At 63.1% G+C, this 17,042-nt stretch overlaps 2 protein-coding genes across 6 annotated transcripts; one reads left to right on the top strand and one right to left on the bottom strand.

Annotated features, from left to right (window-relative positions):
• Positions 1-3,877: 3,877 nt before the first annotated feature.
• On the top strand, positions 3,878-13,987 carry MICAL1 (microtubule associated monooxygenase, calponin and LIM domain containing 1). Of its 5 annotated transcripts, none has more exons than XM_036902930.2 (25): positions 3,879-4,075; positions 5,050-5,358; positions 5,446-5,653; positions 5,860-5,964; positions 6,274-6,378; positions 6,486-6,641; positions 7,230-7,330; positions 7,904-8,161; positions 8,431-8,546; positions 8,709-8,835; positions 8,986-9,067; positions 9,601-9,739; positions 10,141-10,331; positions 10,509-10,597; positions 10,700-10,741; positions 10,866-10,949; positions 11,043-11,199; positions 11,508-11,584; positions 11,861-12,137; positions 12,266-12,360; positions 12,628-12,741; positions 12,830-12,923; positions 13,098-13,197; positions 13,295-13,368; positions 13,719-13,987. In XM_036902930.2, exons 1-25 carry the CDS (start codon positions 3,920-3,922, stop codon positions 13,865-13,867), a joined length of 3,405 nt encoding a protein of 1,134 aa, XP_036758825.2. In that variant the 5' UTR covers positions 3,879-3,919; the 3' UTR covers positions 13,868-13,987. The 5 variants fall into 5 exon arrangements, with proteins under 5 accessions (XP_036758826.2, XP_036758825.2, XP_036758824.2 ...); XM_036902929.2 differs by having other exon boundaries at positions 5,047-5,358; XM_057489479.1 differs by lacking the exon at positions 3,879-4,075 and adding an exon at positions 4,433-4,582.
• A 134-nt stretch (positions 13,988-14,121) lies between these two features.
• Positions 14,122-17,042, bottom strand: SMPD2 (sphingomyelin phosphodiesterase 2). Its single transcript, XM_036902937.2, has 10 exons — positions 16,650-17,042; positions 16,410-16,506; positions 16,232-16,308; positions 15,844-15,937; positions 15,677-15,766; positions 15,383-15,465; positions 15,126-15,258; positions 14,929-15,033; positions 14,624-14,777; positions 14,122-14,525 (listed from the first exon to the last, which is right to left on the bottom strand). The coding sequence occupies exons 1-10, from the start codon at positions 16,697-16,699 to the stop codon at positions 14,137-14,139; spliced, it is 1,272 nt and encodes a 423-aa protein (XP_036758832.1). The 5' UTR covers positions 16,700-17,042; the 3' UTR covers positions 14,122-14,136.

Genomic DNA, 17,042 nt, shown 5'->3' with positions numbered 1-17,042 from the left:
ACCTCTGTAAGCCCCTTTTTCAAACTTCTGACAGGATATTTTGTGTTGAGGCCAGATTCGTTTTATTTTGGTTACCCTTATTTGTGAGTATTGCTTAGTTTCCAAACAAAGCCTAAATTCTTAAGAACTGAAAGAAAAGTCTTTGTCTTGCTTTTGGAAGCATTTGGTGTGCAGGAATGACCCCTATAAAAACCCTTGCTTGCCTTTTATGAACAGCATGTATGAGGAAACGACCTCTAAGAGGAGCCGGAAACCACTGATGGGTTATCTTGCTTTCAAACTTGTCACACAAAATGAGCAACAAGCACTTCTGTTGTGTGGAGATACATACTTACAATATGTCACACATAATAACACATCATTATCACTTGAAACATAACACAGGAGAGCTTTTTTCTAAATTAAAAGTATCGTTAATGTGCAATATTATGTTGGTTTCAAATGTACCTCACCATGGTTCAACAGACCCCAGAATCAACAACTTAATATTGTGATTTCAAATTATTGTGCCCTTTCGTTCTTCCCACCCCAACCCCTCCCCCTGGGTAGCCTCTGGTCATGTCTCAGTGTCTTAGAATCCGTCCAGTAGGAGAGCTTTTAAACTAAAGCACAATCACAAGATGTAGGAACCTGAACACATTTAGGTAATAATAGCAACAGATCTTTGCTTTTGTTGTTAGAGCTCTAAGTCAGAAGAGTTCTCTATCTTTACATGACATATAGAAAGGGGAAAATTGAGCAGGGGAAGGTCAGGGAACATCCTTGGTTTTAGAGTATGGATTTATTACTTATTTGTAATTCTTAACATTCATAACATTAAATATTTTAAATATGGATTTGAAGATTTTCCAGATAAATAGTTGGGCTCTTGGTTTTAGTTCATTCACATTACTTTTACCCTTATTAGATGAAAAGTGAAACAGAAGCTAATTAGAGTTAAAAACAAAACCGCGTACCTTTCTGAAGCCCGCCTCTCATAGGTGATTCCAGTGTGACCAAGTGGCTTCTGGACAACTGTTTCCTATGATCCTAGTGTTTAAAGAAAAATGCTCTCATAACAAAAACACGGGAAAGTACTTAAGCTGATCTTAAAAACCTGTTTGTGTGTTTAACCTGTGTCCCTTGTATTGTCTTGGGGCCTACGAAGTCGTCATCCTTTGACTTGATTAAAAAAAGCAGCCGGTGGAGGGGTACGGTTGCAGGGAGGAGTAGGAAGGCAGGAGGGGCCCAAATCTGTGCTTCACTCTTACCAGCGAGCTGGGGGTTGTCTGACACGCCCACGCCCAGTCCGTCACCAGTTTCGTCACTTTCACCTCCACCTGTGCTTTGAGTCCATGCGCTGCCCCCATCCCCGCTGGGAAGGCCTGCGCCACCATGTGCCCTCGCCCGGGTGCCTGCCGAGGCCTGACGGACGCTTTCCACCGCTCCCCACAACCCTTTTCCCACTGGAGGAGGTGACCTGTTCGGCTCACCGCTGTTCCCTTCGCATCAAGCCGTGTGCCTTGCTGAATGAATGGATGTTGTGTTATTAAGGCAAATATGATCCTGTCTGCTCAAAATCCTCCTCCATTTCCCACCAGACTCATTTTAAAACTCCAAGTCCAGCCTCCCCTTGGGTCCCTTCCCCACGCCCACTTTCAGCCTCGCTGGCTTCCTCACGACCCCCCCAGCGCACCTGGTGATTTCCTGCCTGCGGGCCTCCAGGCAGGCTTGAAGGGTTTCTGCCCCTGTTCTCTGGCTCATGTTTGCTCATCTGTCAGGAAGCAGGGTAAGTGCCACGCCCTCAGGGAGGCCCTCCCTGACACTTCGACCTCAGGGAGGCCACCCTGTCCTCTCTCTTCACAGCGCCCTACACTTTGGACTCCGTAATTATTTTTACACCAGGGACTGTGTCTGCCCGGTTCCACTGCAGGCACAGCTCCTGGCCCAGGCCCGTGGGTGCGTTTGAACCCGTGGACCTACCGGTGCAAGGCCATGTTCCCCGGGCGTCTTAGCCACACCGCTTGCCCTGGTAGGGACCTAGTTTCCGGCTCTGGGCTCAGGAGAGTTGGGAGGTGAGGTGGGGACAGCGGGATGGCACTGCGGGAGGAGGGAAGGCGGTGTGGATGGGAGGAAAGGCGCCCTGTCTTCCTGGCTCGGGTCTCTCACCTAGGCCCCTGCCGGCATGATCACTTGCAGAAATCCTAGGATGGGGATTCTTTTAAAATGACTTCTCACGTATCAGCCACTTACCAGATCCAGTATGAATTGGCCAATGTGATTGGGCCAGTATTTTTAGTTCTATATACACACATTAATTATATGGATCCTGACACAAATTAAGATTCCAATTAAGAAGAGAAATGCTGGTAGATCAACAGTGAATTTATTCTTTTATCTTTGATAGAGGCCTTTTTTTTCTTTTTTCCTTTGGAGAAACCTGATGAATAGAGCTTGGTTTGGGTCTTCCAGCCTGCACTTTTCTTAGGTTCACCAACACTGAATAGTAGGACTTTTAGAATTGAAATGGGCAGGAGAGGTTGAATAATCAAACTCCCTCCAGTTGAAGGTAATACGACTAAAGCACGGTGGCTGATGGCTTTTCCACGGTCACAGCAAACGAGCGTGAAGCAAAGCGGGAACCTGCCAGGCCTTCTGTACGCAGACCAATGTGCCCCCCATTGCTTCATACACCAGCCGGTGTCTTTCAATTAGCATAAAGTGAAAGTCCAAGTCAGCAGTTTTTTTTAGCATTGATGAAGTTGTCATAGTTCTGTGTTCTTTTTTAAAGACAAATTTTACCGTTTGCCATTCAGAGGTCCACACACCCCTGCCTGGCCACAACTTGGGGCCACCGCAAGCCCTGAGGAAAGGCCCAAACCGCGTGGGGCCTTCGCAGATGCAGGAAGTAGGAGCAGCGGCTTGTTTGCCGTCTGTTAGCAAAAGGGAAGTGGGGTGATTCTAAGGCCTGGCCACCTGTTTATAGTGGACATTAGAACTTTGTATAGTGTGTTTAAATACGGGTGTGTCAGGTACTTGGCAAACCCATTTCACGCTAGCATGGGCCCGCTGGGAGGCCGACCTGGCTTCCTGAGTGTGACCCGCCGGGTTCCCTGCCGCCCCAGGCAGAGGGCAAGTGTTCCCCCCACCTCCCTGCCTGCGGCTGCCGCGGGCCGTGCCGGCAGCGGTGTGTTCCTGCTTACTGGGTCCTGCTTACTGGGTCTGGGAGCGTTTCCAGACAACTGCGAAGGGACAGCAAAGAGAAAGGAACAGCCAGAGAGCTCCTGCCGGTCCCTGCTGCCCCAGGAGCGCAGCCCGACCATTTATTCCCGTTTTCTGAGTGTTTCTAGCGTGTCACTTCCTCTAAGCAGAAACAGCCTATGCTGCCAACCTTTCATCCGTCACGTTGAATCAGAACTGGCCCGCGGAGTCCAGACAGACCGGGGCCGCAGACGGGGCGGGGCACCGCCTCCGGGTCCTTGTCGGCCCCGGGGGCCTGCTGGGGTCCTTCGGATCACGATCATCCGCAGAAGCGCAGTAAATGAGACCCGATGTTCTATTAACACTGTCAACCCGTCGATGGCCTCGGACACGTGTCCTCAGCGGTTTCCTTACCAGGCACAGGAGGAAGTCGACCGCCCGTCCCTCCAGCCCTCCGCAGCCCGGGGGACCCTCACTCCGGGGCCCCGTGCGGAGCCGCCCCCGCCCCCGCTGGCCCCCCCTTCCCGGGACGCGGCGGGAGCCGCGGGGCGCGAGAGCCCAGGACCCTGACCGGCCCTGCGGGCGGCCCCGGCAAGCGTCCGGAAGGCGGCGCGGGGCGGCGGCCGCGCCCGGGAGGGACCTGCTCTGCGGCAGCGCGAGCACCGCGCCACGCCCTCGGGCGGCTCCCGGAGCGGCCCGAGCTAAATAGATGCTGATGTATGCTAATGTATGCTAATCGATGCTAACGAGGCGCGGAGGGGCCTCCGCGGGCCGCGCGCCGCCGAAGCCCACACCCCGCGGGACTCCGGGCGGCCGCCGGCGTCGCGCCGCCTCTCTCCACCCCCGCACGGGGCGCCCACCGGCGGGAAGGGCCTCCCAGCCGAGGAGCCTCCGGGTGAGTAGTCCAGCGGCGCCCCGGGAAAGCGCCCCGAGCCCGACTCGGCCCTCGCGGTCCCCGAGGCCACGGGCGCGAGCCCCGCGCTGCTCCGCGCTCCCTCCTTCCGGCGCGGCCGCGGCCACGGGCCCCGCCGGGCGCCCTCACCCCGCCCCGAGGGACCCCTCCCCCGGGCGCCCCCTCGCTCCCGCGCCCCCGACTGTCCCCCGCCGACGCCCCGAGGGGAGCGCGCCCCGCCGAGGGAGGGGGCCGGGGCCGACCGGCGGCTGTCGCCCCCGAGCTGCGGCAAGTCACGGGGGAAGCGTCCCGACCGCAGTGAGTCAGGAAGAGACCCGGGCGTCTGTCACCCAGTTCGTCGCAACATCCTCTGCTGTTGAGGTGCTTGTGGTGGAAAGCGGATCCTCCGCAGTTATACACGTTCCCCGACCCCAGCAGGCGGTCGGGAGTGCCGCGCGGAAAACTTTGTCCGGGGCATGAGACGCACCCCACACCCAGCGTGGCACCGAGGTCAGGGAGGCGCCCCAGCGCAGGGGCGTGGGTGGTGGGACAGCCGTGGGTGTGCCCTGTCCCTAGGTCCGTCCCTGTCCCCTAGCAAAGCTCTCCCCCGGGGCAGCCTGCCCTCCCCACGTGTGCGAAGCTCCCCGGCCCGCTGCCTCCCGGGCCTGGGGCTGCAGGAGCGGAACGCCGGCTCCCTGGGCCCCAGAGCGAACCAGGCCCTGGAGATCCCTGGACAGGAAGGCTGAGCTGGAGACTCCCTGGCTGCCCTCGTGCTCGCCGTGCCAGGGCTGCTTGCTGGTTTTCTGTTTGCAAATCGGTCACGTTTCACTTGGAATGGAAAGGATGGAGCCTGGGAGCGGGCTGGGAGTGAGGAGGGGACCGGGCGCCCCCTGGGGACCCCAGCCTGCCCTTCCCTCCCCCGTTCTCTTCTGTCCTCGGTTCTCCAGCCTCTTCTCTTCCCGCCTTCTCCCCAGCAGCCACCTGCCTCTGCCTGCCTGCTCCCCTCCCTGGGAGCCCCAGGGGCCTCCATGGCTTCACCCACCCCTGCAAACCCAGCACATGCCCACTTTGAGAGCTTCCTGCAGGCCCAGCTGTGCCAGGATGTGCTGAGCAGCTTCCAGGGTCTGTGCGGGGCCCTAGGGCTGGAGCCTGGCAGCGGGCTGCCCCAGTACCACAAAATCAAGGCCCAGCTCAACTACTGGAACGCCAAGTCGCTATGGGCCAAGCTGGACAAGCGAGCAGGCCAGCCTGTCTACCAGCAGGGCCAGGCCTGCAGCAACACCAAGGTGGGTACGTCGTGCCTGAGATCGTGCTTGGGGAGGGGGTATGCGGAGGGAGACAGGCACCGTGCCCACACGGCCTTGTGTTCGCAGTGCCTGGTGGTGGGCGCTGGGCCCTGTGGGCTGCGGGCTGCTGTGGAGCTGGCCCTGCTGGGGGCCCATGTGGTGCTGGTGGAGAAGCGCACCAAGTTCTCCCGACACAACGTGCTGCACCTCTGGCCCTTCACCATCCATGACCTGCGGGCACTCGGCGCCAAGAAGTTCTATGGGCGCTTCTGCACGGGCACCCTGGACCACATCAGTGAGCACTGTGTGGTGGCCTGGAGGGGCGGGTGAGCCCGGGCCTGGGGACAGGCCCGTGCGGGCTGCTGGGCTAGCCACGGGGCAGCTGGCTCAGGACTCAGGCCCAGCCCTGTAACTGGGCAGCTGGGCTGTGCCATCCCTGAGACCTTCTGCGCTGACCGGGCGCACACAGGCAGGCTGCCCCCAACGCCTTCTCCCTTCCAGGCATCCGGCAGCTTCAGCTGCTTTTGCTGAAAGTGGCTTTGCTCCTGGGGGTGGAGATCCACTGGGGTGTCACTTTCACTGGCCTCCAGCCCCCTCCCCGAAAGGGTAAGTACGCCTCTCTCAAGGACATCTTGGCCTGTGAAAGAACTGGGGTGGGTGGGTGTCAGCTGAGCTCCCCCTTTCTAACAGTGTGGCCTTTTGCAAACCCTGAGCCTCGTTCTGAGCCTGGCATACTTGCCCCCTTAGCCGCCGTCCACAGCTGTGGCGAAGGTGTTTTTGGTAGACGCCACCTCATTGCTTTCTGACCTAGGACGCCCTTTACACATGTATTTAACTGTCTCACTGGCTCGTCCTGAGCAGACAGGGACCCCTTTCGACTCCCACACCTTTGTGCCCTCACACTCTCTGCCCCAGGGAGCGGCTGGCGGGCCCAGCTCCAGCCCAACCCCCCAGCCCAGCTGGCCAGCTATGAATTTGCCGTCCTCATCTCTGCTGCGGGGGGGAAATTCGTCCCCGAAGGTAAGCAACCCATTCCCTCTCAAGAAGCCAGCACCCTGGGCTCCTCCTGGGCATTCTGAGGCGGTGATACCCTGTCCTCCTCCACAACCCACCCGCCTCACGTCTAGGCTTCACCGTCCGAGAAATGCGCGGCAAACTGGCCATCGGGGTCACAGCCAACTTCGTGAACAGGCGCTCTGTGGAGGAGACGCAGGTCCCCGAGATCAGCGGCGTGGCCAGGATCTACAACCAGAAGTTTTTCCAGGGTCTGCTCAAGGCCACAGGTCAGGGCCTGCCGCAGGGCCCTCCCCGCCGGGCTCCGCTCCTTCCCTTCCCCTGCAGGCCCGCCCGCGGTCCCAGGAGTCCCTCCCTTTGCCACCTTTGTGGCCTTGGCAGCAGAGAGCCTGGGCCCGGGGTTCAGCAGGCACAGCCCCACTCAGCCATCCTGTGTGACAAAGCTTGGAAATCTGTCCCAAGGCACATGGACTGGGCTTTGTGATCCCTTAGACGAGCTTTCACCGGACAGCGCGTGAACTCGGGGTGAAAGCAGCCCTTGAAGAAGATGCCCTGTGTTTACTGTGGCTGCGCACGCCCCAGATGAGCACCCAGGCTGTCCTCCGCCCCTGTGACCCTGCGGTGCAAGCCCCCACCGCTGGCCACCCCCGTCTCTTTGCTCCGTGTCCTGAGGCCTCCTGGCCTGGGACAGATGGTACTTTGTGCCACCAGGACTCATGCCCTGTGTCGGGGACACCTGCTGCGGTCTGAGCTGTGATCTGAGTGCCCGGAGGCCAGGCGCAGCTCGGGCTGGCAGAGGTTTGCAGAGGGGACGCGTGGCAAGGAGGAGACCCATGTGCCCGGTCCTGTCCCCGCAGGCATTGATCTGGAGAACATTGTGTACTACAAGGACGACACCCACTACTTTGTGATGACCGCCAAGAAGCAGAGCCTGCTGCAGCTGGGCGTGCTGCGCCAGGTGGGTGGGGGACCGGGCCTCTGCTCCCTTCCCGGGGACTCACTCGGCGGCAGTGGAGTCACACTGTGCACCTGTCCCCTTCTCAGCCACGGGCCAATTGTGCGCCCCCCCAAGGGCAGGGTCTCTCCCAGTCTCCTTTGCTTGCTGGCTAGTCCCAGTGCTCAGAGAGACGCCTAGGGTGTAGAAAGCTCCCAACAAGTGTTTGCTGACAGAGCTAGCTGCACGCCTACTGTGTGCTGGGTACCATGTTGCCAGCTTTACTGCTCTCAGGTAGGTCACCTCTGACTGGCCGGGAAAGTGAGGCTGCTGGGAGTTCAGTGACGTGTCCGCAGCGAGGGTACCATACTAATCATACGGCCTCGGGGGCCCGGTGGGGCCCGGACTGCTGGCTGTTTTGTGAGTGCCGCAGAGCGGCTGGAGCCTGGAGGCAGAAGGGTCCGGCTGGAGGCCCAGTCCAACCTGCAGCAGCTGTGTAGTCTGGGGAAGCCCCTCTTCGGGGTCTCGGGATGTGCACCTTCTACACGCAAGGGCGCTGCCCAGGGGCCCTGCTGGTTCTAGTCTGTGGTCTTGTAGGACTGGCCGGAGACTGACCAGCTGCTGGGCAGCGCCAACGTGGTGCCAGAGGCTTTGCAGCACTTTGCGCGGGCTGCCGCGGACTTCGCTACCTGTGGAAAGCTGGGGAAGCTGGAGTTTGCCCAGGACGCCCACGGGAGGCCTGACGTCTCTGCCTTCGACTTCACCAGCATGATGCGGGCAGAGAGCTCCGCGCGTGTGCAGGAGAGGCATGGTGCCCGCCTGCTGCTGGGGCTGGTGGGGGACTGCCTGGTGGAGGTGAGGGGGTCGGGTGTCTCTGATGAGGGCCGGGCTTTCTGGCGCTCGGGGAGAGGCAGGGACTCCTTGCGAAGAGGGCAGCTCAGTCCGTGGCTGAGGGAGGAGGCTGCCTCGTGGGAGGCCGGGGTGAATGAGGTCTGCTGTGGGAGGAGCTGAGGGCTGCTGGGTGGCTGAGGCGCCCCCTCGGCTGTGACCTGCGGGTACCCGCCGAGCCTCGGCTGGCTTTTCGGGTGCTCCCTGAGCTGTTTCCAATTGTTCTGACCCTGCAGCCCTTCTGGCCCCTGGGCACTGGAGTAGCCCGGGGCTTCTTGGCAGCTTTTGATGCCGCCTGGATGGTGAAGCGGTGGGCAGAGGGCGCTGGGCCCCTGGAGGTGCTGGCGGAGCGGTGAGGCCTGGGTTTGGAGATGGGGTGGGGACAGGCCTGGCAACAGGACAAGGGTCAGGAAGAGGGCGGGGTGCCGGGTGAGTAGATGGGGGCATGGGCCAAAGAATAAAAGGCCTGATGCTTCTTGAGAGGTGGGTGCTGAACGATGCCCCCGCCCCCCAGTGAGAGCTTGTACCAGCTCCTGTCCCAGACATCCCCAGAAAATATGCACCGAACCGTGAGCCAGTACGGGCTGGACCCTGCCACCCGCTACCCCAACCTGAACCTCCGGGCTGTGACCCCCAATCAGGTCAGACCCCCGGCACCCCGCAACTTCCCAGGTCACCCCACCCGCCCCGTCCTCAGGCCTGCCCAGTCACTGCCCCCTCCGGGTGAGCCCATCCCCAGGGGCTGGGGCGGTGTGCAGCCCTCCTGCCTGAGCCTGAAAGGGCTGCCTTAGGTCCGCGACCTGTACGATGTGCTGGCCAAGGAGCGCGTGCGGAGGGACAGCGACAAGATAGACGCGGGAAAGCGCCTGACAGGTGAGCGGCCTTCCTCCAGGGCCATGTCCAAGCTGACTGGCCTCCAGAGCGGCAGCCGCTGCAGGCTGGGCCGGGCCGGGCCCTGAACCCTGTGGGGTGGGGGTGGGGGGTGAGTTGGAGGGCGGAGGGGCCGCGGGGCACTCAGCCGCAGCTGTCGGCCGGGCTGCGTGAACATATTTCTGTCTTAACAACTTTTACCGCCGTGGCCGCCCAATGGCCACCTGACCCCTTCCAGCCTCACAGGCCCCAGACCAGCCTTTCCTTTGAGCCTCTGGGCCTCCCTCTGCCCCACAGTTTGGGGGCTCTGTCTTCTCTGTGGCAGCAGGGACTTCATTCACCCCCCACTCCCCAAACCCCCCCACCCCCGCCCCCACCCCCGTCATCCCTAAAGGGATGTGTTCTGAGGAGAACACGGGGCTGGAGGAAGGGCTGCTGACTGAACCCGGGGTGGTGCCAGTGGGGCAGGCCCCTGCCCCCGCCCAGCTGTGGGCTGCGAGCCAGGGCCTCGGGCACAGCACAGCCTCCTCTCCTAGGGGCCCAGGAGGAGCTGCTGCGCTGGTGCCAGGAGCAGACGGCCGGGCACCCGGGTGTGCAGGTCGCCGACCTGGCTGCCTCCTGGGCCGACGGGCGGGCCCTGTGCGCCCTGGTGCACCGGCTGCGGCCTGACCTGCTGTGAGTGGCAGACGGGGCTCTCCTGCCTCTGCCCCTCCCTGCACCGCAGGCCGAGGGGCTGTGGGCGATCAGCGGGTGGGAGGGAGCTCACCCAGCTTGGTCCCATGGGACATGCTTGCTAAGGACCCTTCTGCCTGCATCACTGCCCCGCCGTGGACACAGCACTAGCCCCTGGCTCTACCTGCCCACCTGCCCGAGGGTCCTTGACCGTCAAATACATCCAGCGGGAGAGCTTCCCGAGTGGTAGAGGTCCCCAAGGCCAGACAGCGTGGGGCGGTGGGGGGCTGGTTAGCAGAGAATAAGCCCTGCAGGCCGCCCCCTTTGCATTCCCCCAGCCCCTGCCCGCTGCCTCCTGGGGTCAGGCTCTGGCCTCCCACTGCCTCCTCTCTGACGCCCCGCAGGCAACCCTCAGAGCTGCAGGGCCTGGGGGCTCTGGAAGCCACGGCCTTGGCGCTGAAGCTGGCGGAGCGGGAGCTGGGCCTCCAGCCGGTGGTGTCGGCTCAGGCGGTAGTGGCCGGGAGTGACCCGCTGGGCCTCATCGCCTACCTCAGCCACTTCCACAGTGCCTTCAAGAGCATGCCCCACAACCCAGGTGACCTGGAGGGTAGCCTGGGACCAGGGCGGGCCGGAGAGGTGTGTGAGGGACAGGGGAGAGGGCACCCTCTGGGGGACGCCTGGGGGAGGGACTTCTGGGCTGGGGTGCAGCTCTCTGTCCAGGCGGTGCAGTCCTGTTCCCCCGTCCATGCTGACGCGCCCCCTCTCTCTGCAGGCTCCGTCAGCCCCGGCTCTCCGGGCACCCCCAGTGCTGTGCTGTTTCTCGGCAAACTACAGAGGACCCTGCAACGGACCCGGGTCCAGGTGGAGAGCCGCACAGGGGCTGGGGCCGGGCGGTGGGTCCCTGGGCTGGTGGGGAGGGCTGGGGCCGCAGGGCCCCCACTCAGGGCACGGGACTCATTGCAGGAGAACAGGGAGGATGCTGGTGGCAAGAAGGCTCGCCTAGAGGTGAGTGCACACGGGGTCCCCTGCTGTGTCCTGTCCCCCCAGGTCCCACTCCCCGCCCCAAGCCCTGTAACTCCGCACATCTGCCCCGCAGCTGCCTTTCACGCCTGAGCACTTACATTCTTAGGTAGAGGCTGAGACCCCCACTTCCGAGGGGCCGCCTGTCCCTGAGTCCAGTGTACCCCAGGCTCCCCCATCGCCCAGGAGGGAGGTAAGAAGGGGTCCCCATCTGCCACCAGGCCTGGGGAAGGGGCGAGGGCCAGGGAGAGCCCTGCGGCTGACTCGGCCGCCCGGGGTGCTGCAGGCCGAGGCCGGGGCCCTGTGCGCCCTGTGTGGAGAGCGGCTCTACGTCCTGGACCGCCTCTGTGCCGACGGCCAGTTTTTCCACCGGGCCTGCTTCCGCTGCCATGTCTGTGAGGCCACGCTGTGGCCAGGGGGCTACGGACAGCACCCAGGAGACGGTGAGCAAGTCTGGGCGCCTTCGCGAGGACTCTGGGCCTGGCCCTGCCGAGGGGGCAAGGAGCTGGAGGGTGGAGAGAAACGGGCTGGGCATGGGGCAGAAGCCCGCCTAAGAGGGCACTTGGTTGCCCTGAGCTTGGGGCCTTCTCTGTCCCCCCCAAAGCCCCAAAGGTGGGGCTCTAAGGAACCAGGTCGGCAGAAATTCACTGGCAAATCCAAAATCCTTTCACCCCCACCTTCCCTGGTAAACTGAGTATCTGGGCATTGGGCGCCCTACATCTGACATGTCCCTCCCCTCCGCCCTTCCCAGGACGTTTCTACTGCCTCCAGCACCTGCCCCAGCCAGGCCTCAAAGAGGACGCCAGTGACAGAGGCCCCGAGAGGCAGGTAAAGTGGGGAAGTGTGTGTTGGGGGTGCGAAGAGGAACTGGTCTCTCCAAGCCCCACAGATTTCACTGGGGACCTCAGATGCCCCCCTCCACCAGGATGAAGCCCTGGGCAGACAGAGGCTTCTGTCCCATTCACGTACGGAGGCCCCAAGTATCCAGAGCGCTGCCCGATGCTGCTCAGTAAATGGCATGTGTGAACTAAGCCGGGGCCCGCAGCGGGCAGCCTCCAGCCCACACCGGGTGGGCCGCTGAGCAGAGCATGGTGGCTTTTCCAGGCCCCCTCGACGCCGTCTGAGAATAGCATGCCATCGAGCCCCTCAGCCCCCACAGCTCCCCAGGAGGGGACCAGTCCTGTCCCAGGGCCCAGCCAGTCCGCCCGTCGGCTGATCCGCCTTTCGAGCCCAGAGCGCCAGAGGCTGTCCTCACTCAGCCTCACCTCTGACCCAGACCCGGACCCTCCACCCAAGCCGCCCCGCAGCTCTCCTGCCTTGGGACACCAGGCCCTGGAGGGCAGCCCTGTGGGCTGGGGCTTGGCCATCCCGATCCCTCAAGGTGAAGCTCTGTCCAGACCTGCTGACCAGGGTGGGGATGGGGCAGGCGGCACCGAGATTCCTGTAAGGGGGATGCTGGGGAATGGGAGGGGAGGGGGGGTCCCAGGCTGCGCCTGCCCCTCTGCTCAGTTCTTAAGGCAATGGAAGTGGAGGAGTCTCCGTCCTCCAGCGAAGAGGAAGAGGACGCCGGGGAAGAGGTGGCCTTGGAGCCAGATGTGGAACAGGTGAGTGGCAAGAACCGAACCACTTCTCTGCCCGGGCCAGCACCAGGTCCCCTGCCTCCGCCCCAGGGGAGCCCACCAGGCCCCTTCTCGGGCACTTCGCTTCAGCTTCTCACTGCTGACTCGTGTCTCTAAGCGTCCACCTTCCGTACTAGGACCCACCCCACCTGCAGCCCAGATTCTTTTCAGTGCCTTCTAAACAGAGCCTGCGAGCCCCTCCCCACCAAGGGGCCAGGCTCTGCCCCTCACAGACCTGACACCCTGCCGTAGACCCTGCGGACCCTGGCCAGGGACTGTGGCACCCTGGACAGGTACCCAACCTGGCGTCAGTCTCTGCTGCGCCATGCCAGGGAGGAGGAGATGAAGAGGTTCTCCAAGGCCCAGGTGAGGCCCCGGAGTTGGGACTGGGGGACTGGGGTTCCTCTGGTGCTGTTCCTGAGCAATCCAGGGCCCCTGGTCTTGTACCCCTCAGGCCATCCAGAGGCGACTACATGAGATCGAGGCTGCCCTGAGGGAGCTGGAGGCCAGGGGCATGAGGCTGGAGCTGGCCCTGCGGAGCCAGTGCAGTGAGTTGAGGGTGGAGGGGGCCGGTCGGGACACCCCCCTGCCCTCTGGCATCGTCCAGTCCCCCGCCGTCTCTGGGACGGCCAGGCTCCAGCTCACAGCAGGCCCCCTTCTCGTGCCCAACCACTGCGACCCTGGCCAGAGGCCCCCCAACACCCCACTCTTCTTCCTATCAGGTTCCCCCGAACAGCAGAAGGCCCTGTGGCTGGAACAGTTGCTTCAGCTGGTTCAGAAGAAAAACAGCCTAGTGGCTGAGGAGGCTGAGCTCATGATCACGTGAGTGACGGGGGTGGTAACAGGGCATGTGAGCCAGGCCCCAGCCAGGCCCCCGGGCACTGGACAGCTGCGCCCATTCTATCCCCACCCTCCACAGGGTGCAGGAACTGAACCTGGAAGAGAAGCAGTGGCACCTGGACCAGGAGCTGCGGCGCTACATGAAACGGGAAGGTGGGTGGCATGTGGTGTGAGGCAGGCCTCGCACAAGCCTTGTGACCTCAGATACTGACTGGACCACATGGTCCTCTGGTCTGAGTGCCTCTGAGGCAGTTCAGGAGGAAGCCAGCTGATGGGGCTCCAAGCCCCATCCTTCAATTCTGCCTTCAGCCCAGAGCTGCATAATTTGCGCTTTTACCAAGATTTCCTTTATACTAAATAATCCTAGAAAAGCACCGGTGCTGAGAAACCTAGTCCTACAGCTCAGGACACAGCCTGGGTTGCGGAGCTCACGTGAGCGGTCAGGCTGTGTCTGTCCTGCCCCCCCGCCCGGTTCTCTGCTAAGTTTCATCTCTTCCCTTCAGAAAGCCTGAAGACAGCTGCCGACCGGCTGGCGGAGAGCCAGGTCCTGAGGACGCTGCTGGACGTGGTGAACCAGCGGGACGCCCTCATCCGCTTGCAGGAGGAGCACAGGCTCCGGGAGCTGGCCTCGGGGCCCGGGACCCACGGCTAGAGGACTGCCGGCTCCTGCTGCCTTCCCTGCAGAAAGACCTCACCCCGGGACTCTGCTGCCCTGCTGCTGGGCTGCCTCGGAAAGGGCCTCCCTGTTTACAGTAAAGGTGTTCGCCACAGACACCTCAGGCTGCCTGCAGGGAGGTGGGGAGTGTGCAGGGAGGGCAGACGTGCAGAAGCCTCCACGTCAACACTGCAGACAGCCGCACGGAACACGGGCCCCAGCCACTGGCTCTGGAAGGAAGAAGGCGGAGCCACGAGTCCCAAGCTTTATTGTTCCTTAGCTCTGCGTCCCTCCTGCTGCCCCGGGAGCAGGGCGGCCTGGGACTCTGGACCCAGGTCCTGGGCCTCCCTCTCCCTCCCCAGCACATGCTGGAGCTCGGCCCGGGCCCTGCATAAACCTTTGGCCTCTTGCATGTGGATGAGGCAGGCTGCACCCGCCCCCAGCACCAGTCCCATGCCGGGGGCCCAGAGCAGTAACACAGCTTCCCTGGCCCCTCGCCCAGCGGCCAGCACACCCAGCAACGCCAGGAGGAGCAGCCCTAGTGTGGCCGTGTAGCCAGCGAGGGCGGCCCACCAGCGAGCTCGAGCCACACCCAGGTCCAGCTCTGTCCAGGCTTCCCTTAGCACGCTGATCGATGGTGGCCTCTCTGCTGGGCCTAGAACAAGGCAGGGCAGTGGGGCAGGAGGGGAAGGGTTAGGATGGAGCGGTAGCCTTGTGGTGGGGAAGGACCAGGGGAGGGGGAGGGTGACTCACCGTGGGTGGGGCTGGGATTGTGCTGGGGGGGACTGTGTCTCACACACAGAGTAGCCATCAGGGCCTCATGGTCAGACAGAGGGCTGCCGCTGTGAGGGTCGTGGCCAGTAGTAGTTTTGAGAGTCTTACAGGAGATGTAGAACCTAGAAACTGCCTAGGGAAAGTAAGGACCAGAGAGAAACATATTTGAGGGCCTATTGGCAGAGAACCCGTTCCTGGCTTCTGTCCTCCAGCCATCAGGGCACTCTGTGCAGGAGCTGGACAGGGCCAAGGGGGTGAGGGCACTTTGGGGGGAGAGGTCTGACCTTATAAAGCACATAATCGATGCGGATGCCAAGGCGAAACGGCTCCAGCTCGCGCTGGTTGACATAGCAGTTCTCGGGTACCATGGTACAGCCTTCTTCAGAGCCCTGGGTGAACAGGTGGCTCGCGCTAAGATGAGGGGAAAGGAGGTGGCAGGGTCGCTGGGGTGTGGTGGGCAAACAACTAGGCAAGTGCTCACCCTGAAGTCCTGGGTCTCGAGGTAGGCGTCATGCAGCCCCGTCCACTCCTTGAGTAGGCGGCAGCCCAGGTCCTTCGGGTGCAAATTGAGGTCCCCACACAGCAGAACCACGTCAGCTTTCCTGGACGTGTGGCTGGGGAACCAGGTTAGTGAGGCAAGAATTCTTCCCTCACCGGCTCGCCCTGCACGTGGGGCTGTGGCTGCCCCTCAGGCCCAGGGCCCCATCCCGCTTCCCTGCCAAGGCCAGGCTCACACACTGGATGAACTGGGCCAGTTCCCAGGCTTGGGCCACACGGTGTGTCAGGTAGATGTCCTTCTGTCGATTGTACTCGGCGTGGAGCTGGGCAAGACAGGTGGGACCATAGCAGATGAGACGCGTGATCCCGACGGCAGGTCTGAACCGAGGTGCGCCTGTCACTCAGCCTGACGCTCAGTTAAGGCAGGGGTGGGCCTAGCCTACACCCCGCGGAGATCCTGCCCCACGCCTCAGCCCAGCCTGCAGCCCAGGACCGCCGCCCGTCCCGGCCCTAAGCGACGCCGGTTCCACTCACGTGGGTCACGTAGGCGTTGAGCACCAGTCCGCTCAGCTGGAGCACCAGCAGCCCCACAGCTTTCCCGCAGAACCAGTCCCCGTGGTGGATCTGGGGGCGGGAGGGGGCGCCTCCTTCACCGCGTTGTCGGCGGGGTGAGGGGAAGGGAGGGAAGCGGGCAGGCTTACCATGTAGGGGTAGCCATTGAGGGTGTACACGTGCTGGGTGAAGTCCTGGACCGGGTGTTTGGAGAAGACGCAGAGGCCACTGCCAATGACGCCGCTGAAAGCCACGTCCTCGTTAATGGAAACGCAGGGAGGGAGATCCCCAGTCCCCTCCCTTGTTTCCCAGCGCCTAGCAGCTATTTTTTCCTTTGTGCTGCTCAGACCTGTCCCGGAAAAAAGCTCAAACAGCCTTTGAGGGAAGACAGGGCGGCCTGGCAGTGCGGCTGCAGCGGACGGAGGAGCTAGGACCCTCCCGGGCCCGCCCCCCCCCGTCGGGAGAGGACGCGGGGGCGAGGGGTCGGGAGCAGGCCCGACAGGGATGCGCGGGCAGGGCGCAGGGCGGGCGCCCCACCTCTGGAAGTAGTGCGCGGCCGGGTAGATGGGCGACAGCTTCTGTCTCAGGTAGTGGAAGTCCTGCTCGCTCCACACCTGGGGGCAGGGGTGAGATGCCGGATGCCCGCCGGGCGCTCCAGCAGGGGCGGAGCCCCGCCCGCGCCCCAGCCCGGCGCCCGCGCCCCGCGCAGCCCCACCTCCTCCAGCAGAGCCAGGTCGAAGCCCTCCGCGTTCAGGAAGTCTCCCAGGCGCCGCAGGCGGTCGGCGCGGCGCCGGCTCAGGTAGGGGATGTCCCTGCGGACGGGCGGGCCGGGGAGGCGGGGCTGGACCGGGCTGCGCCCTGCAGCCGCGGGTCCTCCGCCCCGGGCCCGAAGTGGGCGGCCCCCTTCCCCAGGCGGTGGGTGCGCGCCCCGGACGCGAAGCGCGGGCGCTCTCACCAGCAGTTGAGGTTAAAGACCCTCAGTCGCAGGGAGAAGTTGGGCCTCATGGCGGGGACGCCGCTGCCGGTGGCCGGACGGCTCTGCTCGGCAGCTACGGCCGCTGCTGGGCGCGGGCGGGCGGCCTCCTCCCGGGCGGCGCGCACAGGTGGCCGCGACCCCCGAGCCCCGCGGCCCGGGCCCGGGCCGGCCCCCGCGGCCCCCGGCCCACCAGCCCGCTGCCTCCGAACTGGCCGCCGCCAACCCGGAAAAGCGACGAAGTCGGCCGCTGACGGGCGGCGAGGGCCTCGCGCAGGCCCCGGGGAGGGCGGTGAGCCCCTCGAGCCTCAGCCCGGCTCTCCGCGCCTTTTCACCGAAGCTGGTCCCAGGCTGCTGCCGTCCGCCCGCGCTCCC

Source organism: Manis pentadactyla, chromosome 12, assembly GCF_030020395.1.
Source record: "Manis pentadactyla isolate mManPen7 chromosome 12, mManPen7.hap1, whole genome shotgun sequence".
Lineage (NCBI taxonomy): Eukaryota > Metazoa > Chordata > Mammalia > Pholidota > Manidae > Manis > Manis pentadactyla.
This window is presented reverse-complemented; position numbering and strand designations above follow the sequence as displayed.

Bases quoted from the DNA above. Each gene is read 5' to 3' on its own strand.
- MICAL1 (XM_036902929.2), top strand. From the start codon at position 3,920: ATGCTAACGAGGCGCGGAGGGGCCTCCGCGGGCCGCGCGCCGCCGAAG. The intron at 10,332-10,508 runs GTGACCTGGAGG...CTCTCTCTGCAG, and splicing joins GAGCATGCCCCACAACCCAG to GCTCCGTCAGCCCCGGCTCT. The intron at 10,598-10,699 runs GTGGAGAGCCGC...GACTCATTGCAG, and splicing joins TGCAACGGACCCGGGTCCAG to GAGAACAGGGAGGATGCTGG.
- SMPD2 (XM_036902937.2), bottom strand. From the start codon at position 16,699: ATGAGGCCCAACTTCTCCCTGCGACTGAGGGTCTTTAACCTCAACTGC. The intron at 16,309-16,409 runs GTGGGGCTGCGC...CCCTGCCCCCAG, and splicing joins ACCTGGCTCTGCTGGAGGAG to GTGTGGAGCGAGCAGGACTT. The intron at 15,034-15,125 runs GTGAGCACTTGC...CTGTTCACCCAG, and splicing joins TCGAGACCCAGGACTTCAGG to GGCTCTGAAGAAGGCTGTAC.